We start from the raw sequence: 26,731 nt of genomic DNA, 5'->3' as shown, positions 1-26,731 counted from the left end.
CGAGGCCATGAGCGCGTCCGCGAACAGCAAGCCCAGCGAGTAGTTGCCTGACTCGTCATGCACCCATACGGTGAGCGTGTGCGGTGCGTGTGCGGTGTGTCGTGTTTGGCGTACCTGCGGGCACGTTGGGTCCGATGCCGAGGGAGTACTTGAGGGTGAAGGGCGACTGCTCGGGGTGCCAGAAGCGCGGGTCGACCGGGAGCTTGGTCCACACAGTCCTGTGCACACAAACGCAGACCTCAGTTCAACTTGAGGCAACCTTTGTTGAATGCAGATTGAGGCGCAATGGGTGGGGTGCGTACGACTCGGCGGTGAGGACCAGGTAGACAGTGACCTGGTGGAGCGGAGCCGAGAAGCCCTCGTTCTCGATCACCAGCGACACATCAAAGCGGCGACCTGTAAAAAACAAGAAATATAAGAAATATCTTTTGTAATGAGATGAATTTAAATAATAATTATAATAATAGTTATAATTATATAATATTAATATGTGCGGCCGGTTGGGGACGGACCGGGACGGACGGCGCTGGTGTAGGTGTGGGTGGCGCTGGGCGACAGGAGGAGCCTGTAGCCCAGGCGCTGCGTGATGTTGCTAAAGCAGCCCTCGCTCTTCCACGTGTTGATGACGAGCTCGTTGTAGCCGATGTTCAGGTACTTCCAGTGGAACCCTTTGCACACGCACCGCACACACCGCACACACCAAGGAACACAGTCAGCACATGCGCAAGGCAGCTGGATTAGGGACTTACGGGCGAGTTCGGTCAGGGCCGCGCCGCCGTCCTTCGCGTAGCAGCTGGATCGGGTGTCCTTGGCACACGTCTCACCACCCATGGTCGTGTACTTGGTTTCTGTGACCCGCCAAGCCACACCGCACGCGCCCACGTAGTGAGCGCACGAATCGCGAATGAAAGAAAAGCGCTTCAGCTGCGAACCGTTGCCCAGGTAGGGATACTCAAAGCCGGGGTCGACGTAGGTGCCCAAGTCGTCAGCCGACGACAGGAAGCAGTCGTTATGGAAACCTGGGTGGCCGCCGTGCCACGTCAGCCCAACCGAATGTGCGGTCGTGTGCGCGTGTGGTGTGTGGTGTGTGCGGTCGAGTGCGGTACCGAGCCGGGCGACGTTGGATCCAGAGTAGGCCTCGGAAGTGGAGAGGGTGGTCTTGCGGTTCAGCAGTTGGTACTTGTAGTACGGGGTGCGCACGGCGATGGGGGTCGAGGGCGACGTTGCCGCGAGCAGCCGGTCGAGCAGCGTCTTCCTTTCCGCGTTCTGGACACGCACGCATGCAACACGACACACGACACGACACGACACGACATGCACACACGACGCACTGAGTACAGAAGAGGCGCAGAAAGCCAAGGTGTGGAACGTACACCGGAGGAGTTCCCAACGCCACCATCTGCCCACGCCCCAAAGTGTAAGGAATGTGAGGTGCTGTCAGCACAGATTAAATTTGGGGGGGGGGCGTACAATAGTCGGTGTAGTACCACTCGCCCCAGGTCCCAATGAAACCCGCCTGGATCGTGAAGATCACATCCGCGTTCGCCTACCAACACCGCACACACCGATAAGCACACATGTTGGGCCACACTGACGGGAAACGAGCATACCTTGAAGATGGGGGAGAGCTGGGTGATGTGGGCCGAGGCGACGCTCAGCGAGGCATCGCCGTAGGGCGGCACGAAGCCCTCCACCGTGGGATCAGTGTGGGTGTAGCCGAACCGCAGGAGCGCCTTCATGCCGGCCTCACGGATCGCCTCCAAGTCGTTGGACATCGTCGTCAGGAACTCCTGCGGCAACGGCGCTCTGTCGCGTGCGTGTGAACGTGCGTGCGGGCGTGCGTGTCGTGCGTGTGCGGTTGTGATCAGACGACCGCACACGCACATGGCAAGGCCTGGCCTGGCGAGCAAGGTACCCCTGGTTGAACTTGAGGGAGGAGTTGCCTACCAGCCAGTAGTTGCGCAGCAGCAGCGACTGGCGCGGCGCCCCATCGCGAAGGTCCACCAAGTCTGCTCCACAGATTGATTTTATTTTTATTTATTAAATAATGGATAAATGATAACTTATTGGTGAAATTAATTCCTAATTTATTGAATATTATTTTATTACAGAATAAACATGCGCGGGGGGGGGTAGAACGGACCGTCGAGGCTGAGGGGGTCGCCTCCGGGTACGTCCATGTCGGCTTGGGAGTACCAACCGCGGCCTGGGTTGAGCAGCTCCGAAGTGGAGGCGACGAACTGCACGCTCGCAGCATCTGTGAAGATGAAATATATCGATTTAGATTTTAAGTTCGGAGGCAAAGACGAACGGAACGCAAAGGCTACGGCTGCGAACCGGAGAAGGTGGCGGCAAGGCAAATGGCCACCAGGAACAGGGCAACGAGCACAGTTGGCCTGGCCATGGTGCTGATGGTGGAGAAGGGTTGGAGAAGGTGAGTTTGTAGGGCACAAACAAGCAACACCAGGACAACCGCTGTGCTAACTTGCCTGGCGGCCAATTGGAAAAGTTCCCGACCACCTGGCTGGACACGACGACACGCACAAGACACCACCGGGCTAGCGTTGTTGCCGTTATTTATGAACATGATGGTAAAGGTGTACACATATGTACAGGAGGAGGCAAGCGATGACTTGACGACTCTCCTCATCAGAGCTTGGCCTTGCCTTGACCTTGCTGTTGCTGCTGCTGGTGGTTCCTCTGGGCGGATCCGATCACGCTCTTCTTGTCGAGCACGACGAGGGTGCAGTAGGACACGCACGCGACCTCGCCCTTCTCGTTGCGGATGGTGACCTGCCACACCTGCTGCCTACGGCCCTTGTGCTGTACTGTCGCCGTGGCCGTAACAAAGCCACTACGTCGATCGGGTAGTAGTGAGCGCGCACCCTTTGAAAAAGAAGTGGTAGTAGAAGGTTGGAGGCACCTGGTGACGGAGCGGATGTGGTTAGCAGTGATGGTGCTGCCCACAACGAACTGCTTGGCCATGTCGGCGACGTGCAGCGTAGCAGCTGTGCTGGCCACGTCCTCCGCCTAACGCGCCAATGCCGCACCACACGTCAGCCATTCCCACAACCAACAACCGTCAGTAATCGTGTAGTGGGGAGCAGGAGGCGTACAAGGGCAGCATTGAGGCCTCCATGCAGAAGGCCAATGACTTGGTGGTGTCTGTCGGTCACGGGCATAGTGGCTTCCTATGATGGATGAGAAAGGAAAGTGAGGGAAAGAAAGGGGGGGGGGGAATGAACCGACCGCACAGTCTTCGTACCACCGAATCCTTGGTGATCTTTGTGTAGTGGATGCCCAAGAGCTGGCCTACATGCTTTGCGTTGCTATCGCGTATGCTCTTCTCATATTGCTGTGCCCGTTCCTTCACCCCCCCATGTTAGTGGTGCCCCCCCCCCAATAAATCTTCCGAGACGTTGATACAAGCTGTACCCTAAGCTCAGGCACCACGTCAATCTTCTCCACCACAAAATAGAAGTCTTGGTGCTGCGGGGTGCTCGTCATCGATCTTTGTCAGTCTTGGGGAAAACAAAAAGAATATGATCCTTTTCTTCTTGTCCTTCCGCCAAAGCCTCCACCGATTGGCCAGTTGTGCGCCGAGTCTCTTGGGGGTTGGTCCTTCGGCCACAAGCCTCCAGCTCGCAGTAGGGGTGAGCATGGTGATGGTGCCCACCAACACAAGGTGGAAGTGGTAGAAAAGCCAGGAGTAATATGTTGAGGCTGTTTGGTTATGCGGACCTCCTCCGCAGCCATTTGATTGGCCTTGAGCTCAATCCCACAACCAGCGATCCACCAGATCAAGTTCATTGTCAATGGCCAAGATGAAGACGTACCCACAGTCCGCTTCCAGCTAGTTTTCGCCATCTTGCCGCCCGCAAGCTAACCTCTTCTTCTCCGGGGCTGAATGATCTCCAGAAATCCGGTTATATCCCGGACTCACCCCCTTCAACTCCGGTCATGCGGACGTATGGGCTGCGACCAGGCCGCCCTCTCTGCCGATTTTCTCAGGAAGACGAGGCTTGCTTGACCTTGGTCCTCTTTCGCCCCCTTTTGTGCCAGAGCTCATAAGTAGCGGTTCAAATCTTCAGCAAGAACGATCTAACAGAAGCTCATCTATCGACACAACGACTATCTTACAAGGCGATAAGCATAGCGGATAAGCAGGCTCACTCTCTACTCGAATCGAATCGATTTATCAAGACCCGCCGGATAGGTTCTTGTCCTTCTTTGGTTGCAGAGTTGGCTTGAGTGTTAGTCCTACACTACTCTCTCCTTCATCCCACCATCGCACTACACGACTGTACACCGCACGCACTACACTTCACACACGACTCAAGTGAAATGGAAGCCGATATGGAGCTGCAGATGCCCGACGGCCGCGTCTACACGGGCAAAGTCCGAAATGGCAAGCCTCACGGTCGAGGCGTCATGCGATGGAAGGATGGCACCAGGTACGCCTTCGCCTTCGTTCATCAGCCATTGTCGCTACAATTCCGCCTCAAGAGAATGGTTCATCTTTCATATCTCACTACGTTTTGCGTACAGATACGAAGGCAAGTGGAAGGAAGGCCAGGCGCACGGGCGTGGCACCATGATCCACGCGAGGGGTGACCGCTATGAGGGCGAGTGCAAGGACGGCAAGTTTCATGGCGAGGGCACCTACACGTGGGCCGTTGGCAACACCTACAAGGGCGAATGGCGCAACGACAAGGGGCACGGACAGGGCGTCTACGTCTGGGCCGATGTACGTTCTCCTCTTGTCCAGGTCTCCCACCTATGCATGATGCTCACGTTAGCGAACTCTGTAGGGACGAAGATATGAAGGCGAGTGGCGCAATGGCAAGTACCATGGCGAGGGCACCTACACTTGGCCTGACGTACGTGTTCGCTTCGTAGTCGTCGTTTGCTCTCTCAACCCAGTACTGATGATGAAGGCTCTTCGTTCATAAACAGGGACGAATCTATGTGGGCGAGTGGAAGCGAGGCAAGTATCACGGAAGTGGTGTGATGACGTGGCCCGACGGCCGGAAGTACGAAGGAGAATGGAGGAACGGCAAGAAGGAAGGCCAGGGCACGTACACCTGGTACGACGAGATGGGTCGCCAGTGCAAGTACGAGGGAGAGTGGAAGGAGGACGTCAAGCAGGGCCGCGGCACCCTCCACTTCGGTAACGGAACGAAGCACACGGGTGAGTGGAAGGCGAACAAGGCTCACGGGCAAGGCACCAAGACGTGGCCCAGGTACGCAACAGGCTCAGCTTTAGACCAGCGAGTGATTCGCACGCTCACTTGTAGTCGTGGTATTTGTGCAGCGGGTCTCGCTACGAGGGCGATTGGAAGGATGCCAAAGCCTGCGGCAAGGGCCTGTTCGTCTGGAGCTTCGGTGACCGCTACGAAGGCGACTACCGCAATGGCAAGCCCAACGGCAAGGGTACGCGCACTTCATGCCCGCCGGTGATGGGATAGCTTTATACTGACCTGGGAGTTGACAGGCACCTACTACTGGAAGGACGGTAGCAAGTACGAGGGAGAGTGGCGCCACGGCAAGAAGCACGGCAAGGGCAAGTTCACCTGGCCCGAGGTACGTGCACCGATTGCGTCTCATCGTTGTGAGACGTCAAGCTAATGATTGAGCGCCATCACCTCATCTACAGGGAGAGAGCTACGAGGGCGACTTCCACCAGGGCAGCCAGGAGGGCTTCGGCAAGTACACCTGGGCCTCAGGCAGCTACTACGAGGGCGAGTGCAAGAACGGCAAGTCACACGGTAAGGGCACCTACGTCAGCAAGGACGGCGAGATCGTCCATGGGTGGTGGAACGACGGCGAGCTCTCGGTCCAGCTCGACAGCCTCCACATCGACGGCGCCAAGCCCGCCACCATCTCCTACGCCGACAAGGTCGACCTCGGCTCCGACGACGAACTCACTCAGAAGCAGCTGCCCCCTAAGATGCAAGCCGCCGGCGGAGGCCTGGACTAGAGACACCAACCAACCCAACCTAACCAACGAAGACGGTAAGAGAAGCGCATCACTATCAGTCTCGTGTACATACCTCTACGAAGAAGCGACTCTGTGGGCGAAGGGGAGGAGACTCCTTTCCCTTAGCCTCAAGCGCGCGCTCGATCCTGTCATCATGAAGTGCCAAGTGGGAGTGAGCTGCCGATGGCAGCGTCACCCCCAGGCGAACTTGAAGTAAATCTCTGCGACTCAGCACCCCGCTCCCCGCTCGCTGCCTTTTCTCCTTCCGCGGAACACCTTCGTCTAGCTAGAGGACGATGACAAGCTTGCCTCAAGCTTTGCACGCACACACTCAGAACAAGAAACCAGAACCAGGAAGCAAGCTTGAACGCAGCAGTTGCTGACGATGACCACGAGCTTCGGCATCAGGAAGAGCGGCGATGCTATGTCCCCTCGCAATCCTCTGCTAGCTGGTGCGCGCTACCCCCTCCAGCAGTACAAACAACGCTTGTGGATGGGTGGCTCAGTCGCTGTCCATTGGACTCACAGAGATGGACGGCCTGACTCTGTTGAAGCGTGACCACGACTCGCTACGCATCCTCTTCTCTCTCTTTCGCGGTACTGGCCCTCTCGTGTTCTGCTCCCTCCGCAGTGAGACTCAGTGGTGAAGCTGAGGTTGGCTCCTCTTGTACAGATCTAGAAGAGGACGAGCTCGAGAAGAAGGAGCGCCTCGCCGATGAGATCATCAAGGAGCTGTGCATTCACACTTCAGTCGAGGCACATCCCCTTTGAGAGTGATGTCATTCTACTTATCAAGGGCACCATCATGACTCAACCCTGGCCAACAACAGGAGAAGCTTCTGTACCCTCTGGCGGAGCGCTTCCTCTTCAACGGCTCCGCGTTCGTGAAGGAGCACCTCGAGTACTCAGCCTCTCTCCAAAACCAGGGATTCCCAACCTGCTCACGCGAAAGTCTCTTCCACAGCCAACACTCGAAGCTCGAGCGCGCGATGAGCGACGTGATGTACATCAAACCGCTCGACCCCTACTTTGACGACAAGATGCGCTTCATCATGGACGTATGGCCCCTTCCTGGAGCTTGTGTGTGTGACCCTAAGAGTATAGCTAACATGACTTTCGTGTGCTCTTGCCCTAGAATGCCGAGGCGCACTTCAAGGAGGAAGAGGAGCGCCTCTTTGCCCGGCTTCACGATAACGTCAAGCGCGATGTGCTGCTCACCATGAGCTACAAGATCCAAAAGGCCCGGATCAACGCCCCAACCAGACCTCATGTAAGTCTCACTCTTCTCCACCATCATTGCGGGTGTTGGTGTTAATCCCCAACCATGGATGTCATGGATAGCCGAACATGCCCAAGCGAGGCGTGCTGGGCAAGTGGGCCACACGGCTGGCCGCCACCATGGACTCCGTCGCCGACTCCCTCACCACCCGCGTCACCGCCCAGTAGCCATCTCCCCTCTCGCTTCGCTTCTTCTAACCACACAAGCACAACATGAGCACTGCACAGGCCAATACTCTTCTCTCTCTATGTTGGCATTTGAATGTGGGTCACTCTTTCTTTTTCTTGTGTTGATGTCGATGATGATGTTGATGTCACGGAGATCAGGAGATGTTGCGGGTGAAGTCGATGGAGTCGATGGAGGCGAAGGTCGGGATGGGCTTGAGCTTCGGCTGCTTGGGCACGCTGGGCGGCTTGAGGTTGGGGTACTTGAGGCCCGTGCCCTTGCACAGGCCGCACTTGTGGCCGCCCTTGCCGTTGCAGTACTGGCACGACCTCAGGATCGAGTTCTTCTGGTGGTACGAGCCGCCGCACGACAGCCAGCCCGTGCCCTTGCAGTGCAGGTGCTTCTCCTTCACATCCTTCTCGTACTTCTTCATCTCGCTCTCGTACTTCTTGATGTCGCGCTGGTAGTCCTTCTGCGCGCGCTCGTTGTCGGCGGCCGCGTCGCGCACCATACGATCGCGCCGCGCCAGCTCATCGGCACGTCTTTCGTTGGCTGATGGATCAGTCAACAAACGCACAAGTCAGTCATCGCCGCACGTGAAAAATAAGACAAACAACGTTGGGCGCAGACGGCAGACGGTACCGATGCGGGCGATCTCGGCCTTCTCCTTGGCGGCGGCGACGTCGGGGGTGAGCACCCACTCGACCACCGCGCCGCACCCGCGGCCGCCCTGCTCGTCGATCCGCATGTGGACGGCCAGCGTGGCCCCCTCCGCATCGGCGCGGTAGTACTGCGGCACGAACCTGAACTGGGGCGGGTGGCACGCATTGGTGGTGTCGACCACCAGCTTGAGCTCGCCGAAGCGCTGGGCCATGGCCCGCCGCGCGGCGTCGTTGGCCGACCACAGCCCCGCCAGGCTGTCGCGGTCCTTGCCCTCGAACGCGGTCGCCGGCAGCGGCGCGACGCGCTTTCGGATGAAGCCGACGTAGTCTTGCGTGCCGCGGTACAGGGCCGACCCGAACAGCGCCGCCCAGTCGATGGTGACCTTGATCGGCTTGCCCAGCGCGCGCGACAGGCCGGCCTCGGTGCCGCTGGCCAGCGCCGCCTCGGTCTCGCGCACCACGGCGGCCTGGATTGCGGGCTTCAGGCCCAGCGCCGCCTCGACCAGGAACCGCACCGGTGGCAGCTCAAAGTCGCTGGACTTAAGCTGGTCGAGCGGCAGCGACAGGGTCAACGCGCCGTTGGCCGCGTTCACCGTCGTCTGCGCGCCGGCGCGGGTCTCGACGACGATGCGGACCGACGCGATGTGTTGGTTGACGGTGGCCTTGACGTCGTCGAACTCGGCGAGGCCGGCCAGGCCCTGGTACCCGAGCAGCGCGCGGGCGGCCAGCGGGCCGGCGACGTCGGCCGAGATGCCCAGCTTGGCACCGGCCTCGAGCTCGGTCCACTCGCGCGCGCCGACAAAGGCGGACCAGTCGAGCGCGACCGGCGTAGGCCGGCCCAGGGCCGCGCCGAGCTTGGCCGCGGTGGGTGCGAGCGCGGTGGCGGCCTCGGCCTTGGCCACGTCCAGCAGCACGCCGAGCGCGTCGGCCATGCGCGGCTTCCAGTCGGGCCGCTCGACCGCGGCCAGCACGTCGCGCATGTTGAGGGTCAGCTCGAGCCTCTTTCCGCCGGAACCGAGCGCGAGGGCGCCATTGGGCGACGGCTGGCGATTGTCAGGATCCGCCGAAAGATGAATGACGTCGACGCCGGGCGCATTCATCGCATTCTTGCCGACCGGGTGGGCCACGACGCCCAGCAGGCCGCCGGGGCTGGCCAGGGCCGCCTCGGGCAACGCGGCACAGAGGGCGGTGACGATGTCGGCCTGCTGGGCGGGCGGCAGCACCCGGAAGGCCTGGAGCGCGGTGAAGCCCAGGTCGGGCTCGATCTTGAGCGTCGGCCGCCCGACAGCCGCGCGCACCGCCGCCTGGGCCGCGTCGTGCCGCGCCTGCGCATTGCTCTCGGCGATCCGCACCACCAGGTCGAGCGCGAACTCGATCCGCTCCTTGAAGCGCTCTTTGGCCGCTGCGGCCTCCTCGTCGGTGCGCAGCGTCAGCGTTTTATCCGAAGCGATGGTGAGAAGGGACGGGAAGTGGCCGTAGACGGTGGGCGAGTAGTCGGCGGTGGGGTCGAGGCTGATCACGACGCGCACGATGGCCTCGTTGACGGTGCGCTTGCCGACCGGGTGGGCGCACACGGCGGCGAGGCCGCGCACCAGGAGCGACTCGGTGAGGGCCTGCGACAGGGTGCGAATGCGGCGGGTGGCGAGGGCCGGGCCATGGCGCTCGATGAAGGCCGGGGCCTCGATGTGGCGCCAGTCGATCGTCACCGGCACGCGCTTGCCCACGGTCGCGCTCATCTCCTGCTCGACGCGGGCGACGTTGAGCAGCGCGTAGTGCTTGGCCACCGCCACGGTCTGCCCGAGCTGGTGCTCGACGCTCTCGCGCCACTGGGCCACGTCCGACTGGCGCCGCTCGAGGCCCGCCGGCGCCACCACCTCGAGCAGCTTCTGGTCGGCGGTGATGGTGAGCGTCGTCGACGTCGATGCGGCCGACGACGCGGTAACAGCCACGCGCGACACTGCGGCGGCGAAGGCCTGCTTGCCCATGGGCGTGCTGCAGACGTCGGCGACGAGCTGGGCCAGCTGGGCGAAGAAGCCGGTCGGGCGGTCGAACGCGGTCTCGAGGGCCTCGTTGGCGCTGCCTGCCGGCCGCCAATAGAGGAAGCCCGGGTTGTCCAGGCTCCGCCAATCAAAGGCCAGCGCCACCTGGTGCCCCACCGCCGCCTCCATCGCCTTGCGGTGCCGCTCCAGCGCCGCCGGGAACCGTCGCTTGCGGGCGTCGGCAAAGTGGAGCTGCGCGCGCAGCTTGTGAGGCAGCTCGTAGAGGCTCGAGGCGCTGTTAGCGCTGCTGAGGTTGATGGTGATGGCCAGCTCGCCGTCGTCGCTCAGGGCCACGCTGTAGAAGGCTGAGTAGCTCTCACCACGGCCGCCGCCGGAGGCCGGGTCGTTGATGGTCGAGGCCGGGTCGTAGGCCAGCACGACCGAGCGGACGTGGGCCTTGGCCCACTCGCCTACGGCGGGCTCGGCGGCGCACAGGCGGAGGAGGCCGTCGCTGCCCTCGACCACGGCCGACACGCCTGAGTCGATCAGACGCGTAACGAGTCGGCCCTTCTCGGCCGCCGGCTGGGCCACGAACTGGGGCGCGCCGACGAAGCGGGCGTAGTCGATCCGCACGCCGCCGTCAACAGCGACGGAGATGCCCTGCGCGCGCAGCGCAGCGGCGAACTTATCGAGCTCGGCCTGGCCCTGGCGCTGGGCCTTGGCCACGGAGAGGTCGAAGAGAGTGTCGACCTTGTCGCAGAAGGAGTACAGGCCCTTGTCGACAGCGTTCAGATTGCAGACCACGCGCAGCTCGCACGCCGGTGCGCCCGAGTGGACCAGGCGGTAGTGCCGACAGTATTCGCTGTCCCCAGCGACCCTGTCGACAACCGCGTTCGTCGGGTCGATCGCCACCACCACCGACTTGATCTCGCGCGCGAGAATGGCCTTGGCCGTGGGCTCGTTCGCCGCCGTGCGGGCCAGCCCATCGCTGCTGTTGACAATGGTGCCCAGCAGCTGGCTGTTGATCTGCGACACGACCCGGCCGCGCTCCTCCAGGGGCTTCGCCAGGAACGCGGTGTGGGAGGTGAACGACTCCCATTCGACCGCGAGCGCGACCGCCGGCGAGCCAAAGGCCGCGGCGAGCTCGGCCCGCAGCTGATCGATCTCCTTGTTGGCGTCGCGCTGCTTCTGCTCGACCCGCACGTCGAGCACCTCGTCCAGCTTATCGCTAAGGGCGTACAGGCTCTGGCCCGCCTTGTCGAGGTTGATGGTCACGCGCAGCTCGCGTCGGTCGTCGGCCATCAGCTCGACCCGGTAGAACGCACCGTACTCGCCGCCGATCGGGTCGCGCACGGCGTTGGTCGGGTCGTAGGCCAGCACCACCTTGTCGATCCGGGCCTGGATCGTGCGCTTGTAGATCTCGTCGTTGGCGCACAGGTAGCCGAGGCCGGAGCTGCTGGTGAGCAGGGCCTCGACGTGCTGCGAGTGGACGTTGCGGAGCAGCGACGACTTGGCGTCGAGCGTGAGCGCGGAGTAGGCCTGGTGGCTGGTGAAGGAGTCCCAGACGACCTCTACCTCGACCCGCTTGCCGATCCGCGCGCGCTCGCGCTCGACCATGTCGGCGATCTCCCTCTCGGCGTTGCGGATGCCCTGGGCCGTGCGCAGCTGCATCAGCTCGTCCCACTTCTCCTTCGCCCCATACGGCGATTGGTTGTTCTGGACGACACGACACACACGGCACACACGACACACAACATGGCACATACAACACACGATGAGGTGAGCACAGAGTTGCAGAAGCGAGCGAGCGAGTGAGGTGGTGATGGGTACGTTGGAGAGGTTGATGGTGACATGCAGCCGCTTGGCCGGCGCGTCGAGCTTCAGCTCCCAGTGGCGCGCGTAATCGCCGCCCACGGGCGACTTGACCCCGTCGGCGGGGTCGTAGGCGAACACGATCGACGCGATGCGCTCGACCACCGCCGCCCGGTAGATCTCGTCGTCGCGGCACAGGTAGAGCAGGCTGTCCGAGCTGGCGATCACGCCCTGCACGTACTGGTAGTGCAGGTTGTAGATGACAGACCGGTAGCGACGCAGGTCGTCGTGAGGCACGATCTCGTGCCGGAGCGCGCCGCCCAGGAAGGCGTCGCTTTCGGTGAACGCGGCCCAGTCGACGTCGAGTGCAATGGCGGCCCCGAGCTCGGCGGCGATGCGCTTCTCGAGCGCGTCGAGCTCGCGGCGCGTCTCGGCCTGGCTCTGTGCCACCTGGAGGTTGAGCGCGCAGGCCAGCTTGTCGTCGAGCGAGCTCAGGCCCGCCTCACGCTTGTTAAAGTTGATCCGCAGCTGCAGCTCGCCGTCGCGCAGCGCCACCTCGTAGAACCGCGCGTATTCGCTGTCGACCACGCACGAGTTGATGGCGTTGGCCATGTCGAAGCCCACCACGACCCGCGTGAAGAGGCCCGACTGGATCTCCTCTCGGGCCGTCGTGTCGCGCGCGACCGAGTTCAGTTGGCTGGCGAGCGAGCTAACGTTGCTCTGGAGCTGGTAGGAGACGCAGGAACGACGCTGGTCGTCGGTGAGGCCGGTGAAGGCGCGGTCGGTCGTGAAGCTCCAGTCTACAGCGAACTCTACAGCGCAGCCGCCACCGACGGCCGAGTTGAACTGTGACTCGTAGGACTTGAGGTCCTTGAGCAGGTCCTTGACGCCGGCGATGGACTCGTCGGGCGCGCCGGCGGCCTTGGACGCGGAGGCGGAGGTGGGCCTGGCGCCGCCGGGCGTGGGCAGGGGTCGGCCGGCGGTTTTTTGGCGCTCGGCCTGCCGGGCTCGCATGGCGGCCTGGGCCTCCTCGCGCTTGCGGCGCTGCTCCTCGATGCGCTGCCGCTGGAGCTCCTCGGCCTCGCGCTTCTTGGCCTCCTCGGCCTCCTTCCGGGCCTTGGCCGCCGCGAGTGCCTGCTCGCGAGCTTGCTTGGCCTCTTCGCTCAACTGATTATGGAATAGGAGTTAAAACAGTCAGTTATCGGAGTTGAAAAAAAGCGAAGAACGAAGGCGAACCTGGGGAGTCGCGATCTGGCCCGGCGCCAGCATGTAGGCGTGGATGTCACAGGGTATGGCCGGCCCGGGCAACGTGGGCTCCGGCTGCTCCTGCAGGTACTCGTGCACCTGATCCAGATCCACGGCCGCCTTGGTTGCTGACTTGAGGTCGGCGAGGTGGTGGTTCAGCTTCTCGAGCCAGCCGTCGGTGTAGGTCACGCAGTCGAGCCGCACCGTGACGGTGATCGTCGGCCCGGCGCTCACGCTCAGGCCGTAGTAGGAGTTGCCGGTCTCGTAGTCGACCTGCGAGTCGGGCGACAGCTTGACTACGACGGCGGCCAGCGACGCCAGCGACGCCTCCGGGTGTTCGCGCGCAAAGGCCACCAGGCCGTCGCTTCCGTCCCACACGCCGCGCTGGATCACAGACTCGATCACGCTGTCGATCACGCTCTGGCGCGAGCTGTCGCCCCGCTCGAGGAACTGCGGTGCGCGCACGAACGAGTCCCAGTCGACGTGCAGCTTCACCCCGGCGCCCGATAGGTCAGACTGCAGCGCCGCGGCCTTGGTGGCGAGCTCCTGCGTGGCCTTGCGCAGGTAGGTCTCGTCGAGGTAGTGCAGGCCCAGGCGCTCGTCGACCTTCTGGCCCCAGCCGTCCGTGTAGGTCACGCAGTCGAGCCGCACCGTCACAACCAGCGACTGCTGGCCGTCGCGCGTGTCGAGCTCGACCTGGTAGTACGAGTTGCCCGTGCCCACGGCCGGCAGTGAGCCGTCGGGCTGCAGCCGTACCACGATCTTGTTCACGCGCTCGAGCACCAGCCGGCGCACGCGACGGCTGCCGTTGATCCAGACCGACACCAGGCCTTCGTTCGAGTCCCACAGGCCCCGCTCGATCACCGACTCCGACACGGCGCGGATCACGCTCTGGCGCGAGCTGTCGCCGCGCTCAAGGAACTGAGGGCTCGCGACGAAGCTGGCCCAGTCGACCTCCAGCAGCACGCCGACCCCGCCCAGGTCGGCCTGGAGCCGCTCCTCCTGCCGCGCGACCAGCTCGGTGGCCTCCTTCATGTAGACCTCGTCGAGCACGTGCAGGCCGAGCTCTTCGTCGAGCTTCTGGCCCCAGCCGTCGGTGTAGGTGACGCAGTCCATGCGCGCGGTCACGGCCAGCGTCACGCCGTCGACGAGCCGCAGCTGGTAGTACGAGTTGCCGTTGCGCGGCTCGATGCCGCTGCTATCGGGGCTGAGCGCCACCACGATACGCGCGACGCGCGAAAGCACGATGGCCCGCGCGCGGGGGCTCTTGGCGAGCCACGTCAGCAGGCCCTCGCTCGAGTCCCACAGGCCGCGCTCGATCAGGGACTCGACCACGCTGTGGACCACGCTCTGGCGCGAGCTGTCGCCGCGCTCGCGGAACTGCGGCGAGGCGACGAAGCTGGCCCAGTCGACCTCCAGCGGAAGGTCGGCGTCGGCCGCGAAGTCGGACCTAAACCGCTCCTCGGCGCGCTTGAGCTTGTCGGCGCCCTCGTTGACGTAGACCTCGTCGAGCACGTGCAGGCCGAGCTGCTCGTCAACCTTGGGACCCCAGCCGTCGGTGTAGGTGACGCAGTCCATGCGCGCGGTGACCACCATTGTCTTCGGGGCCTCGAAGCGGATCATGTAGTACGAGTTGCCGACGCCCGAGTCGACCTGGTTGTCGGCCGACAGGCGCACCACGCAACGCTCCGTGCCCGCCGCAAACAGTTGTCTCGCTCGCTCGCTCTTGTTGAGCCAGGCCACCAACCTGCACAGCAAAAAAGAAGATATCAGATATTAACAACAATTAATATTTCATTATTTAATATTTAATATTTATTACTTATTATTTATTATTGTTCTTTCTCGAATTACGTATTTTAATAAAACGATAATGACGCACCCTTCGTCGGAGGCCCAGAGGCCCTTCTCTACGACGTCTGATACCAAGCTTCGGAGGAGGTCGTCCTGCCGAGAGCTCTCCTTGAAGCTGAAGGAGCCCGCGCACGGTTAGAACGCGAAGGGCCCTCATAAAAACGAAAGCGGAGGGTACTTGTGATGGTTTATGAAGTGGTCAAAGTCGAGAGCGAGCTTGACGCCAGAGAGGCCCTCGACCGCGCTGAGCCTCGTTTGCTGTTCGGCCAGCAACTTGGCAGCCTCCTGTCGTCCCTGCGCCATTTCTTGTGGTGTTGTGCTGTGTGTGGAGCTCTGCCGGTAACCGGTATCTGAAGTGTTTTGCTGTGTTGACCTTGCTGGACCTTTGTCTGTGGTTGGGCCGTTGCCTGGGTTCTGGAATAAATCAAGAGAAGCCAATCCGGAGTAAGCCGGCTCACGCAGTTCAGTCGTTCTTCGGTGACCACGGAGAACCTAGGTTCACTGCACATTACATGACGTGTGCCGCCACCTTAACATGTTATGGCTATTTATTTCTTGATTCTGGTGTCGGACATACTCTTCTCTTACCAAAGTCCCTCGTGGTGCATGTTGAGCTTGTTGCCGTAGCCGCCTCCGCCCGTCGTTTCAAAGCCCACCACTTGAACGGGCGACGAAGAGCGAAGCTTTGCAGAGGCGCGTACTTCAATGCACCAGCGGCCCTGCATCACCATCATCAATCGCCAGTGTGAGTTGTACACTTCATCGATCTTGAGGAAGGTGGTGATGATGGTTACCCTAAAGTCGAACACTTCTTCTTGTCCGGGCGCGAGGGTGAATCGGCCGAGCGGTCGCTCGCCCTTGCGACGCCACGAGAGCAGCTCGACGTGGTGCCCATCGGCGTCGCCGCTGTCGCCGCTGCAGTTCTTGAGCCTGATCCAGCCGGGCGCGCTGGTGATGAGATAGGAGTGCGACGGCGGGAAGACGAGGTAGAGCGAGTCGCGCTCGTAGTGCGGACTGCAGTCGACTCGTCGCAGGAGAGCTCCCTCGACCAGCCCGATTCGGTCCTCGTCGTCCGTGCCCAGGATGCTGGTCAACGCGCCGATCCCTTTGCTGTGCTCACGTACCCCGTGAGATGAGCCAGCACCGCACGCGCACCGCACACGCGCACACACGACCGCACACGCACATAAGGGCTCGGATGGATTACCTGAGCAGAGTGCCCATGCCCCAGGGCCGTTCGCCCCAACACTTGCGCGTGGTGCCGTTGACGAGAAAGACGAACCGGGCACGACCCTGCCCAGCGGTGCCGTGGCTGCTCGTGCTGCAGCCCACGGATGGTTCGTCGGCGGTAGTCCCGTAGTGGTAGGAGATCACATAGACGGGCATGAGCACAGCCCTATCCTTCTCGATGCGCACGCGCAGCTTGTCCATCTTGGTGTGCTTGATGTCCGCCTCCTTCATGGCGACGCCGGCGACTTGATGATGCTGGCAGATCTCCGCCTTGCCCTTGCGCTCGAGCCTCTGCCGGAGCTCGCCGTCGACCAGGCGCATCAGCCCGTCTTTGGCCAGCCCCAGCCGAACCACTCCTCCCTCGTCGCGCCGACGGGCCTCGCTGATGACTTCTTCTTCAGAGGCCAGCAGCTCCTCGTCTTCTACGTGCTTGAGCCGACGTCGTTCATCCTCGAACTGTGCGGCGCACACAAAGATCCGCTCAGTGCCGCTGAGCTCGCACGCGACTTGCTGTTGCCTGGGCGCGCGCGGAGGCGTTTTCGTGGGCGTAGATGTGCTAGTCGTGGCCACCGTAGGGGCCGTAGTGGTCGTGGTGGCGATCAGCGTGGCGTCGACTGCGACCGTCATTGCGTGATAGGGCACCCACACCTTCTCCACCACCGGGTTCTCCGTGGCCTCGTTGAAGTCCGACGGCGCAAACCTGCGGGCGTGCGGCAGACGGAGTGAGTCGCTAACGTGAGATGGGGCAGGCTGATAGTATGCGGCGTCACATTACGTACCACAGGTTGGACTTCCACTGAGTGAATGTAGCGAGGGCCTCTTCGGTGGAGACGCTGAAGGGAATCACGCCGTAGCTAGCCGCAGCGGGTCCTGGGGTGAAACGAACGGGCGGTGAGTACTACTCCAGCGACGTGAGCTGTTCATAGATCTCTACCTGGTTGTCCGCGCGGCGAAAGAGAGCGTGCTGCCGCTGCTGGCGAAGAGGGCGGCGTGCTGGTCTCCACGTCGAGGCGCGGGTAGAGAGGCGTGCCCGGAGCGACTGGCGAAGCAAGGAGAGCAGCAGGCGGGCCGGTCGGCTGAGCAGCCTCTCCTGCAGGAGGTGAGGCACCGGCGTCTTCTCAGCAAGAACGTCCTCCTGACGTCCTCGGCACCGTGCGCGCTTGGGGTCCTCTTCTTCGATGGCGGCCGACCCCTTGGTGCTACTCGTTGCCTCTGCCTTCTTGCGCTTCCGCGGCGAGCCTGGGCTCGCCTTGCCCGCCTTGGCCGCCGTCGCCACCTCACGCCTGGGGCGCGGAGGGACTTTCACAGGTTCCTCCAAACGATGCGTAGAGGGATGTGGTGCCTTGGTGGCCGTTGTGGCTGCTGGTGCTGCGACATTGCTGGGTGCTGCCCTTCGAGATGACCCGCCAGGGATGCGCGCATTTTCCTTCACATTCGAGATCTTCGACGCTGCTGATTCCTTGCTCTTAGGCTTCGCTGCCGACGACGCTATGACCTTCTTGTTCTCCTTGCCTTCCTTCTCGGCCTCCTTGGCCTTCTGAATCTTCTGATCTCGTGTAGCCGCACGCGTCCGCGATGCGACACCAGCTGTACTCGACCCAGCTGCAGGAGTTGCTGCAGTGTCTCGTTTCCGTCTCAGGCGGTCCATCGTTCCTTCTCTTCTTCAATTGAATCAGAACTGTGTTCAGATTACAGGTCCTCAAATCTGCACCGCGCACAGCCGTGTGTTTGGGTGGAAACTCCAAGCCCTCCTCACCGTTACTTTTGGCGGGAATATTCCCAACATTCCAAAAATTCTTGTGCTGGTATGACAAAAATGCGCGTGCATTCAGGCTGCGTTGAGCGAGAAGTCGCGTGCGTCGTAGCTGGGCTCGTGTTGCTTGTCGGTTGGGTCCAACGGGTCAAGCGGGAGGCGCGAATATCCAGCCGATGAGCAGCAGAAGAGGGACTTGATCTTGGCCCACAGCCAGCGATCGTCGATGTTGAGCAGAAGGAAGCCCGCCACCACCGCCGCAGTGCCACCTGCGCAGTGCGCCGCAAACCAAAGTGCGAACCTCATCAACATCACCTTTGCGTGCGTTTGCGGTGGCGCTGTACGTACCGATCTTGAGCGGAGGGAAAGCCACATCTCGCACGAATCGATCCACGATGGCCGAGGCAGGGATGGCCAACATGCTCCCTAGCGCACCCCACCCAGTTAGAGTCGGACAGCTATCAGGGCTGGCCCAGTTTGAAATGAGCGAGTAGTACCGATCGTGACAAAGCCCGGCGCGGTGAGCGCGACACCAAAGGTGAACATGTAGTTGTTGCAGAACACCAGGAAGGTGGTGGCCACCAAGATGCCGATCTGCAGGCCGCCTACGTAGAAGAAGAAGAATAAGAGGCCGTGGTTAAGCGGATCGCTGGAAAGGTTGTGACCACACCACTGCGGGGCGCCGCGGTACCCGATGGCAACTCAAACTTCTCGGCGCCCGTGTAGTGGAGAATGAACAGGACGGGCCACGAGAAGAACACGCTAATGAGCCCCACGAGCGTGCTCTGCACGTTGATCGTCGTGTGCGACGGATCACCGACGAACTTCTTGTAGGTCACTGTCACGAGTAAGGCCATGAAACAAAACAAATCAAAAGCGTCAACACACCCGGGTGGCGAAGGTTGTTGTGGGGGGAGGGGAGATAACGGCACCCAGGTACAGAGCCCAGAAGCAAGCACCACCGGCCATGATGATGTCGCCCTTCCAGCTGTCCTTCAGATCAGAGTCTGAGCATCTTTATTAGTACACACCTCTCCCCATTGGTGCGTGCTCGTGCGGTGGTGTGCGTGCGTGTGCGTGTGCGTGCGTACTTTTAGCGTTCTCTCGGTCGCCGAAGGTGATCATGACCACGCCGCCGAACGACAGCGCGAGGGAGAGGATCTTGAGCACGGATATCGGTTCCTTGAGCACCACGATCGACAGCAGGTACGTCACGATCGACGACAGGCTGAATAGAACAATACCCGTGCCTGAATCATTCACCATTCACCCCCACTCGACGTTCAGTTGACACACGACACACACGACACACGCGACACACGCGACACACACGATACACACGACACACGCGACACACACGACACACACGACGACGCATGTGAAGCGTCGAGCGAGTGGTATACCGGCGGAGGTCATGGACAGGGCCAGGAAGTAGCAGTAGTCGGCCACGATGAGGAAGAAGCCCGACACGAAGGCGGCGAGGAAGACCTTGGGCCACGACAGGCCGTCTTCGCGCATCTTGCGGGTGAGGTGGGCCGCGATGCCTTCGTCCCCGGCTCCTTTGCCCATCAAGCCCCCAACCCCCACAAAGATCACATAAAGCGGGAGGCACATGATCTGCCTACGCGTGCCACCACATGACGCACGCACACGCACACGCACACGCACACGCACACGCACACGCACACGCACACGCACACGGGAAGGAATCAGCCGCAGGCGCACAAAAAGAACTGCGACAGCTGGTGGGCTACCATGTGTTGTTGAGGTAGACGATGAAGAAGGTCTTGTCGTAGTTGGCTTCGGTCTCGGTGAACTGACCCACCTCGGCGGACCCCACCCACGTAGCCAAGATACCTGGTGCGTCGCTCACGCGCGGGTGTGAGCCATGGCACGGACGTGCAGACTGGTGGTGCCAGCACCACTCCAAAAGACAGAGAGGTGGTGCGCGTACCGGCAATGACGAGGAGGCCCACCACCAGCTGGCGCACGGGGCTCCGTTCTGTGGCTTGCGGTTGCTCGCCCCTTTGGTGCGCGCGACACGGGAGTCAGGCCGGCCCCTCTCGACAGGCAGCCGAGAATGGGGGGAATGCGCAAGAGGGCAGACGTACTTGGCTGAGGAGTCGTCCCCGGCGTGGCTTGCCTCCCGCGAGCCGAAGACCTCTGTTCCCTCCTGCCCGGCCTCGCGCATCTGCTGCCTGCTCGTCCTCAGTCAGTCAAGAAAAAAACGATATTTTCACTGCCTTTTCTTTTTTTCTGCCTCACAATTATGTTAACTGTTTTCGTTGTCGTTGTTGCATGGTGTCACTTTCACTCATGATGATGATTCTGATGGCTCGACCTCACCGGGTGCGGGCGCGGCCGCTGGCGAGGCGTCCGCTTTGCCACTCCACTTGGCCGTGGGCTTCTCCAGCCCAAACCCTTCCGAGTAGTTCCCCTTCAGCTTGAATTTCTGCACCGCACGCACCACACGCACAACACAACACAACACACGTCAGAGATCTGGTAGCGCAGGAGAGGCGCGACGGCATCGTGCCTGGGCGTAGTGGGGCTTGCAGTAGTAGACGCCCTCGATGGCGGCGTAGCTGCCGGCCCTCAGGGTGGACTTGCACTCGGCACACTTGAAGCAGGGCTTGTGGAAGATCTTGCCCTCCACAGACAGCCGCTCGCTCGGGTACACTGCGCAGAATAGATTAAAAACAAATAATAAATATAAGTTTACTACTAATAATGTTTTAAAAAATCAAAAAATACAGTAGAAGAGGAGAGCCACGATTAGGGAGGATAAGTACCTGTTTGAGTGCACACAACGCATTTCTCATCCTCATTTCCTGTTGCCGGGCATTATAGGATTAAGTTCCACCTCCGTAACCTTTTCCTGAACCTTCTTTACATGAGAGGGCAGAGGCATGTACCCCACGAGTCATCGACCTGGAACATGCGTTGCCGTTGCTGGTTGCTCATCTTGTTCGTGTTTTTAACGCTTCATTTCTTTTCCTTAATTTCTTTCTGAAGACAAAGAAATAACTATAAAAATGGAAAAACAAGGTGGAAGCACTGATGAGGGACAACCACCATCATCCAACCTGCAGCACTGCTCGCACACATGGAGGCGCCGCTGCCTGCGTCGGTGCCCGCCCCTGAGGACCGGCCACAATACGAAACCAATTCAGTCAACAACTACAACGACAGCGACGTCAAAGCAGAGCAAGAAGCGGAAGTTGAAGTTGGCAGTTGCGGTGAAGAGGTGGCAAAGGAAGAGGGGGGTGACTACACCGCCGGTGCATCTGCTACGCCCACCCAATCGCCTCGAAATCGACCGAACGAAGCCACGAGAGCAGATGATGGAGATGAGAATGGAAAGGATGAAGATGAAGAAGATGAAGCCGGTGCGGAGGCAGTAGAGGAAGAGGTGCGGGAGGAGAAGCGGAAGTCCTCGGCCGAAGAGACCGCGGAGCTGCTGTGGGCGTGCGAGACGCGGGACAAGGCGGCCGTGTTCGAGCTCACGCGCCGCGGCGTGCGGGCCGACGCGCAGGACCCGCTCGACGCACGCACACCGCTGCACGCCGCCGTCACCGCCGGCAGCGCGGACCTCCTCATCCTCCTCCTCTCCTCCTGCCCTGGTACTCGCCGCACACACACGCACACGCACACAACACACACACAACCCTCAGCGCGCTACACTCTCAAACATGCTCGTGTCGTGTGCGGTGTGCGTATAGTGTCGTGTGGGGGTGTAGAGATTGACGTGAACAAGCAGAACAGGGGAGGAGCGACGCCGCTACACGACGCGGTGCAGTTTGCGTCGGAGGACATCGTCGACATCCTCCTGACCTCGGCCCCCGGCCTCGACGTACGTCTCGCTCGTCGGCGCCTCGAACGCTGGCTGGCCGACACCACGTGTGGCTGACTGCCGTGTCGTGTGTCGTCGTGTCGTGTGTGTCGTCGTGTGTCGTGTCGTCGTCGTGTGTCAGGTGAATGTGGGGGACAAGATGGGCGCCACGCCTCTCATACTGGCCGCGCACCGAGGGCGGGAGGAGATCGTGGCGAGGCTGATACACCACGAGGCCAACGTCAATGCCTACACCGTCATTGGCACCACAGGTCTCCCGCTCACCTCCCCAACTTCTTCCCTCTTCTTGGTCTGGTTTCCCCAACGCAATACATGAACTGAGCTGACTGAACTCTTCTTCGCGCATACACATGCTCCAGCTCTCCATTCAGCTGCAGAACAGGTAAAGTCGTGTGCGGCGCGTGTGTGCGTGTGCGGTGGTGCGTGTGGCAGTGACATCGACGGAGTTGGTTTAAGACTGTGCGCGTGCCAGGGACACGTCGGGATTGTGGCGCTGCTCCTTGAGAAGGACGCCGAGGTCAACCGCCAGGACTCAGCCGGGTTGGCACCTCCGTCTCATTCCATTCATTCGCTGATGTCGTTTGACGAGCCCGCATTGGCAGCAATGTCGCTGATGGTTCCTTCTCTTTCGCGTACCGCGGCGGCGTGGTGGCCACACAATACTAGATTCACCCCGCTGGCGCTCGCAGTGCAGGCTGACAACCTGGAGATGGTGGCTCTCTTGGTCCGCTCCGGCGCGAGCATGACCCTGCTAGGTCAGTCGCCACCACACACGCACACGCACACGCACACGCACACGCACACGCACACGCACACACAAGTGTGACACGGCGTGGGTGCCTTCGTACAGATCAGTTCGGTCGAACGCCGCTGGAGCTGAGCGTCTCGGCGGAGGTGCGGGAGCTTCTACGGGAGTGCCTGGACTACGAGCGGAGCAAGCAGCTGGTGTCGTTCGCTCGGAAGAGCGTGGTCCTCGCCACCTCCGACAGCGAGCCCCTGTGCGTCGACTTCCTGCCCCTCGAGCCGTCCACCCTAATCGTGCGTTCTTCCACAGTCTTCTTGCTCGAGGCCTGCACATAACAAGACAATGCTTAGTCTGAGCGTGTCTTGTTGCGTGTTGCGTGTCGTGTGGGTACAGGGGGACGCTAAGAGAGCGCGGTTGGGCATATGCTGTTGCCCGGGCCGCAACAAGAAGCGACATCGACGCGACATTTTCAAGGACATCAGCGTGCTCGTACGTTTCTTCTGCGCTACTCCTTGTCTGTGTCTCTTCTCTAACACGCACACGACACGCGCGACACGACACGACACCTCAACGCCACGGCGTCGAGTAGACTGCGGTGGAAACGAACGTGTTGGTGACGCTGGTGCGCGAGGTGGAGCTGCAGCGGATGGGCGCCACCCAGCTCTTCACCCGCTCGAAGGACGTGGGGATCGAGAGCGTGTGGGCGCCCATCACTGACAAGTGGATCCCCGAATCGATGCGCATCCTCGTCGACCTCGTCGAGCTCCTCCTCACACGCCTGCGCGAGGACAAGGTCATCGTCGTGGTAAGCCTCTTCATTCTTCGTTCTTCGTTCTGGTTGCTCACGCCGAACACTTCAATGTGTCAGCACTGCAACGGCGGGAAAGGCCGATCGGGGATGGTGGTGGTGAGCGTACTGGTGGCGCTGGGCATGAAGCCCGGTGATGCCATCGACCTGGTCCGGGCCGCGCGCCCGGGGACTATCCGCAACCCGGCGCAGGTCTTCTACGTGAAGCTGTTCGCGCAGACGTGGCACCAGCGCCACTCGCCCGGGCCGCTGCGCTTGAACCCGCCTCCGCTTCCGCCCAAGCTCGGCGGCAGTCGTAGCAGTGGCAGGGATAAGCCGCATCACGATCACCATCGCCACCATCACGGCCGGCATCATGACCAAGGCGAGGTCAGAGAGGAACGAGATGAGAGCGACGAGGATGAAGAACGAGAGAAGGAGGAAGGAGAACGCAAGAGAGAGGGGAAGACAGAGAAGGCAGGCGGGCTCGCCCGATTCTCCAAATCTCTGGGCGCGTCTCTGCGTCGCTTCAAGCATGAAGACAGCTGAGAGAGCTTTACAACATGTACATTCGTGTTCTTGCCGCTGCAGAAAAGGTTACAGCGATTGAAGGCTTCTTCTACTAGGCGGAGGCTCGCGTGCTCAAGAAGTTGAGGACGGACTGCATCGAAGCACGCTGGTTACGGCGGGGCGTACCGGCGACGAGGGAGTCGAGGTGGTAGTTGGTGGTGCTCGATTCGCTAAATCCCAGGCAGCACACGTAGACAAGGAAGAAGTAGAACAGCCATGCGGGAACGACGTCCACCGGCACACCCATTCGCTCGAGCAGAGCATCGGTGAGGCTCGGGTGATCTGGACATGAGAAGATGAATGAGAAAAAGAGTTCGATGCAAAGGGATGATTGAAGGTACCTGCAGAGATGAAGTTCCTCAGGTGCATGGAGTTGAGCGTCTCGCCATTGACTACCAGTTCCTTCCGCGCATTCTTGAGATCGAGGAAGGCGAGGTGGATTCGGCCCTGCGCCAAGCTGCTCTCTACCACAAGCGTGTCCTTCTCAGCCCCGAGTGTCTTCATCGCGAACACACAGGCTTGCACGGCCCGAAGGTCCTTCGCGGCGACGATGGCTCGTCTGGTGCCCCTTGGTTCCGAGTGCTCCTCTTCTTCCAGTGTCATAGGCATCAGACCTTCGCGCGACATTCGCCTGCCAGACTTGGGCATACCGGCCCCTCGTCGTAGGAACTCGACACAGTTGGCAATCTCTGACAGAACCTCAAAGCAGCGTCGCTTCCTCCCCACCGCGTCATCGCCTGGCCGAGAGAAGAACGCGTACTGACTGAGGATGTCGTACTCCTTCTGAGTGTGCAGTAGCTCGAGGAAGCGATGGCGTGAGGCGTCGTACTGGCCACGATGTTTAAGGATGTTCAAGATCTCCTTCATCTCCGGCAGGTCGTTGAGGCCGACTGCGAGCCTAAGAGAAACGTTTCAGAACTCGCCATGTCCGCTAACGTCCCACTTGCACTGCGCGACGTACCGGAGGTGATAGCTCTGTGGCTCCCAGATCCTTTCTTCGCTGATGAGCGCACGAGGGAAGTTGGCAATAGCGGCCAAGTCGGCACCACTCAGTCGCAGCAGAAGCTTTACTATTGCGTTACGGAAGGGTAAGAGTCGGGTTGGTGGGTTGAGGAAAAACATGTTGGCATGCCGCGCACCTCTGGCCTCGAAAACCTCCTTCCAGCCGTGCGAGAAGAAGGCGACAAGGGAGGAATGGAGACGGATATGCTCTACACCAAAAACGCGCTTGCACAGGTTGTACCTGTGTAGAGCAGCGAAGGTCAACACCTCACGGTAAAAGCAATGAAAGAAGAATTGAGAGATTACCAGAGATAGTCGTTGTCCTCCCCTACCATGTGCTTGAAGGTCTTACTCACACCAGGCAGCGAGACCTAGCGACAGCCGGATGCTAAGTGTACATCAACAAAGACTGGTGGTTGCGCTTTCGTACCATCAAGTCGAAGAAACCAACACGTAGGAAGACCTCGTGCCACAGCTCGATAGGGAGAGAGGACACCACGTCGTCCTCCACATAACAAAGGCGTTGTCTTTTCGGCATGTGAAAGCAGTCAGCTCGCCTCTGTATTTGTCGCTACCTGAGGAAGGAGCAGGTAAGATGTCCAACCCCTGGAAGCACAAAACCGCGGATCGAGCAATGGCGAAGCTGCCGTTGCGAAATGGTTCTTTTGCGCAACGTGAAAACGAGGTCATCCTACCTTTTGTTGTTGTTTGTTGCGGAGCCTTCTACTAGAGCTCAAGAAGACGCGTAGAGGAGCCGCTGCTTGCTTCGTGCTGTGGGTTTTTTTGAATTGATTTTGGGGCACTTTTTGCTGCCCTGTTTTATCCTGATTTGGCCTTTAACACGGCAATTCGATGGAAATCTGACCTAAAGGCCAGCGCCACTCAAGCAAGGCCTCAGCAGATGAGGTGAGAGAAAGGCACCTGTAGCTGTGGAGTGTAGACCACCAAGAGAAACAGCACGACCCACCGATGTAGTAATGAACCGATAGTTGTTGTAGTTGTCTTTATTGAAGGGTCTTTACACTTTTTTGGAACTGCGTTGGCTGCGACGGGAGGAGCAAGAGCCTTGGAGATGGCTACGAAGAGTCGCGCGCGATGAGAACGGAACAGCGGCACCGGTTGAGCAGGGCGGTACTAACGGAACCTGCAGAGTGGGAAGTTGGGTGAGCGGAACTTACACTTTTAAGGCCAAACAAACGAAGCTGATGGTTGGTCGTACCCAGCATGACGCGGTCGTACAGGCCCAGGCCTCGCGAGCCGGCGATGACAGTGGAGGCACGATCCTCCTCAGCCACCTGGCAGATGTTGTTGGCCAGCTCGCCATTGCTTCGGAACTTGATCGTCTCAAACGTGCACACGCGCTGCACACACAAAGGGGCATCTGTGAGCAGTGTCCTATTGACGGCATAATGTGGCACTGAGGTGGACTACGTACGTCGGCTTCCTTACAGCGTTTTTCGTAGTGGCTGAAGAGTGCCTTGTGTCGCTCCTTTGCCAGCCGGGCGCGCTCCTCGCGAGAAAGGGTGGTGGCCTGGTCCATCCAGTCCATGTGCGGGTTCTCGAGCGGCTGCGTGTGGATGCCATGCACGAGGACGAGCTTATCGTTCTTGGGCTGCGCGACGAAACCGGGAGGGGGTGAGAACAAAGACAGCGTGGTGCGTAGGTGGAGGGGGCATTTACCAGGTTCCTCAACGCCCACACGAAGGCCTTATCAGCGTCTTCGCTTCCATCAAGGGCTACGACGTGGGCTCTCTGCTGGGTGGTCTCCTTGGGGTTCGACATGTTTTGGTGGGTTATGTTCAATGGGTGCCTCTT

General features: G+C 60.6%; 13 protein-coding genes across 13 annotated transcripts; 4 read left to right on the top strand and 9 right to left on the bottom strand.

Moving 5' to 3' along the window:
* Positions 1-55: 55 nt before the first annotated feature.
* On the bottom strand, positions 56-2,404 carry ACA1_050520 (uncharacterized protein; the record flags this gene model as incomplete). Its single annotated transcript, XM_004341950.1, has 13 exons — positions 56-114; positions 150-166; positions 306-396; positions 513-668; positions 750-848; positions 933-1,019; positions 1,107-1,266; positions 1,374-1,399; positions 1,471-1,546; positions 1,611-1,806; positions 1,916-2,009; positions 2,144-2,257; positions 2,338-2,404. 13 exons carry the CDS (start codon positions 2,402-2,404, stop codon positions 56-58), a joined length of 1,242 nt encoding a protein of 413 aa, XP_004341999.1.
* A 245-nt stretch (positions 2,405-2,649) lies between these two features.
* Positions 2,650-3,507, bottom strand: ACA1_050510 (thioesterase family protein; the record flags this gene model as incomplete). Its single annotated transcript, XM_004341949.1, has 5 exons — positions 2,650-2,854; positions 2,924-3,030; positions 3,117-3,191; positions 3,266-3,367; positions 3,436-3,507. The coding sequence occupies 5 exons, from the start codon at positions 3,505-3,507 to the stop codon at positions 2,650-2,652; spliced, it is 561 nt and encodes a 186-aa protein (XP_004341998.1).
* An 849-nt stretch (positions 3,508-4,356) lies between these two features.
* ACA1_050500 (MORN repeatcontaining protein) lies at positions 4,357-5,980 on the top strand (the record flags this gene model as incomplete). The annotated part of the gene is made up of 7 exons (XM_004341948.1): positions 4,357-4,454; positions 4,549-4,747; positions 4,812-4,880; positions 4,957-5,243; positions 5,315-5,433; positions 5,495-5,583; positions 5,657-5,980. 7 exons carry the CDS (start codon positions 4,357-4,359, stop codon positions 5,978-5,980), a joined length of 1,185 nt encoding a protein of 394 aa, XP_004341997.1.
* Positions 5,981-6,365: 385 nt separating this feature from the next.
* Positions 6,366-7,426, top strand: ACA1_050490 (Cation binding subfamily protein; the record flags this gene model as incomplete). The annotated part of the gene is made up of 7 exons (XM_004341947.1): positions 6,366-6,432; positions 6,509-6,577; positions 6,660-6,730; positions 6,811-6,881; positions 6,945-7,038; positions 7,116-7,250; positions 7,322-7,426. 7 exons carry the CDS (start codon positions 6,366-6,368, stop codon positions 7,424-7,426), a joined length of 612 nt encoding a protein of 203 aa, XP_004341996.1.
* Positions 7,427-7,581: 155 nt separating this feature from the next.
* ACA1_050480 (uncharacterized protein) lies at positions 7,582-15,279 on the bottom strand (the record flags this gene model as incomplete). Its single annotated transcript, XM_004341946.1, has 6 exons — positions 7,582-7,976; positions 8,067-11,781; positions 11,896-13,044; positions 13,114-14,869; positions 15,005-15,091; positions 15,155-15,279. 6 exons carry the CDS (start codon positions 15,277-15,279, stop codon positions 7,582-7,584), a joined length of 7,227 nt encoding a protein of 2,408 aa, XP_004341995.1.
* A 281-nt stretch (positions 15,280-15,560) lies between these two features.
* Positions 15,561-17,854, bottom strand: ACA1_050470 (uncharacterized protein; the record flags this gene model as incomplete). The annotated part of the gene is made up of 5 exons (XM_004341945.1): positions 15,561-16,086; positions 16,184-16,906; positions 16,977-17,076; positions 17,141-17,282; positions 17,315-17,854. The coding sequence occupies 5 exons, from the start codon at positions 17,852-17,854 to the stop codon at positions 15,561-15,563; spliced, it is 2,031 nt and encodes a 676-aa protein (XP_004341994.1).
* Positions 17,855-18,034: 180 nt separating this feature from the next.
* ACA1_050460 (solute carrier family protein, putative) lies at positions 18,035-20,150 on the bottom strand (the record flags this gene model as incomplete). The annotated part of the gene is made up of 10 exons (XM_004341944.1): positions 18,035-18,228; positions 18,308-18,385; positions 18,457-18,564; positions 18,651-18,797; positions 18,892-18,966; positions 19,051-19,209; positions 19,363-19,580; positions 19,714-19,816; positions 19,914-19,954; positions 20,071-20,150. 10 exons carry the CDS (start codon positions 20,148-20,150, stop codon positions 18,035-18,037), a joined length of 1,203 nt encoding a protein of 400 aa, XP_004341993.1.
* A 151-nt stretch (positions 20,151-20,301) lies between these two features.
* ACA1_050450 (LIM domain containing protein) lies at positions 20,302-20,923 on the bottom strand (the record flags this gene model as incomplete). The annotated part of the gene is made up of 4 exons (XM_004341943.1): positions 20,302-20,411; positions 20,486-20,638; positions 20,752-20,790; positions 20,875-20,923. 4 exons carry the CDS (start codon positions 20,921-20,923, stop codon positions 20,302-20,304), a joined length of 351 nt encoding a protein of 116 aa, XP_004341992.1.
* Positions 20,924-21,065: 142 nt separating this feature from the next.
* Positions 21,066-22,128, top strand: ACA1_050440 (ankyrin repeat containing protein; the record flags this gene model as incomplete). The annotated part of the gene is made up of 3 exons (XM_004341942.1): positions 21,066-21,582; positions 21,700-21,812; positions 21,934-22,128. The coding sequence occupies 3 exons, from the start codon at positions 21,066-21,068 to the stop codon at positions 22,126-22,128; spliced, it is 825 nt and encodes a 274-aa protein (XP_004341991.1).
* A 393-nt stretch (positions 22,129-22,521) lies between these two features.
* ACA1_050430 (dual specificity protein phosphatase) lies at positions 22,522-23,893 on the top strand (the record flags this gene model as incomplete). Its single annotated transcript, XM_004341941.1, has 5 exons — positions 22,522-22,567; positions 22,663-22,850; positions 22,951-23,046; positions 23,147-23,362; positions 23,426-23,893. 5 exons carry the CDS (start codon positions 22,522-22,524, stop codon positions 23,891-23,893), a joined length of 1,014 nt encoding a protein of 337 aa, XP_004341990.1.
* Positions 23,894-23,966: 73 nt separating this feature from the next.
* ACA1_050420 (uncharacterized protein) lies at positions 23,967-24,781 on the bottom strand (the record flags this gene model as incomplete). Its single annotated transcript, XM_004341940.1, has 2 exons — positions 23,967-24,196; positions 24,256-24,781. The coding sequence occupies 2 exons, from the start codon at positions 24,779-24,781 to the stop codon at positions 23,967-23,969; spliced, it is 756 nt and encodes a 251-aa protein (XP_004341989.1).
* Positions 24,782-24,826: 45 nt separating this feature from the next.
* Positions 24,827-25,454, bottom strand: ACA1_050410 (Fbox domain containing protein; the record flags this gene model as incomplete). The annotated part of the gene is made up of 4 exons (XM_004341939.1): positions 24,827-24,984; positions 25,054-25,157; positions 25,223-25,287; positions 25,347-25,454. 4 exons carry the CDS (start codon positions 25,452-25,454, stop codon positions 24,827-24,829), a joined length of 435 nt encoding a protein of 144 aa, XP_004341988.1.
* Positions 25,455-25,992: 538 nt separating this feature from the next.
* On the bottom strand, positions 25,993-26,698 carry ACA1_050400 (cyst specific protein, putative; the record flags this gene model as incomplete). Its single annotated transcript, XM_004341938.1, has 4 exons — positions 25,993-26,060; positions 26,136-26,277; positions 26,352-26,528; positions 26,597-26,698. 4 exons carry the CDS (start codon positions 26,696-26,698, stop codon positions 25,993-25,995), a joined length of 489 nt encoding a protein of 162 aa, XP_004341987.1.
* Positions 26,699-26,731: the final 33 nt, after the last annotated feature.

Source organism: Acanthamoeba castellanii (genome assembly GCF_000313135.1).
Source record: "Acanthamoeba castellanii str. Neff unplaced genomic scaffold scf7180000084589, whole genome shotgun sequence".
Taxonomy (NCBI): domain Eukaryota; phylum Discosea; order Longamoebia; family Acanthamoebidae; genus Acanthamoeba; species Acanthamoeba castellanii.
This window is presented reverse-complemented; position numbering and strand designations above follow the sequence as displayed.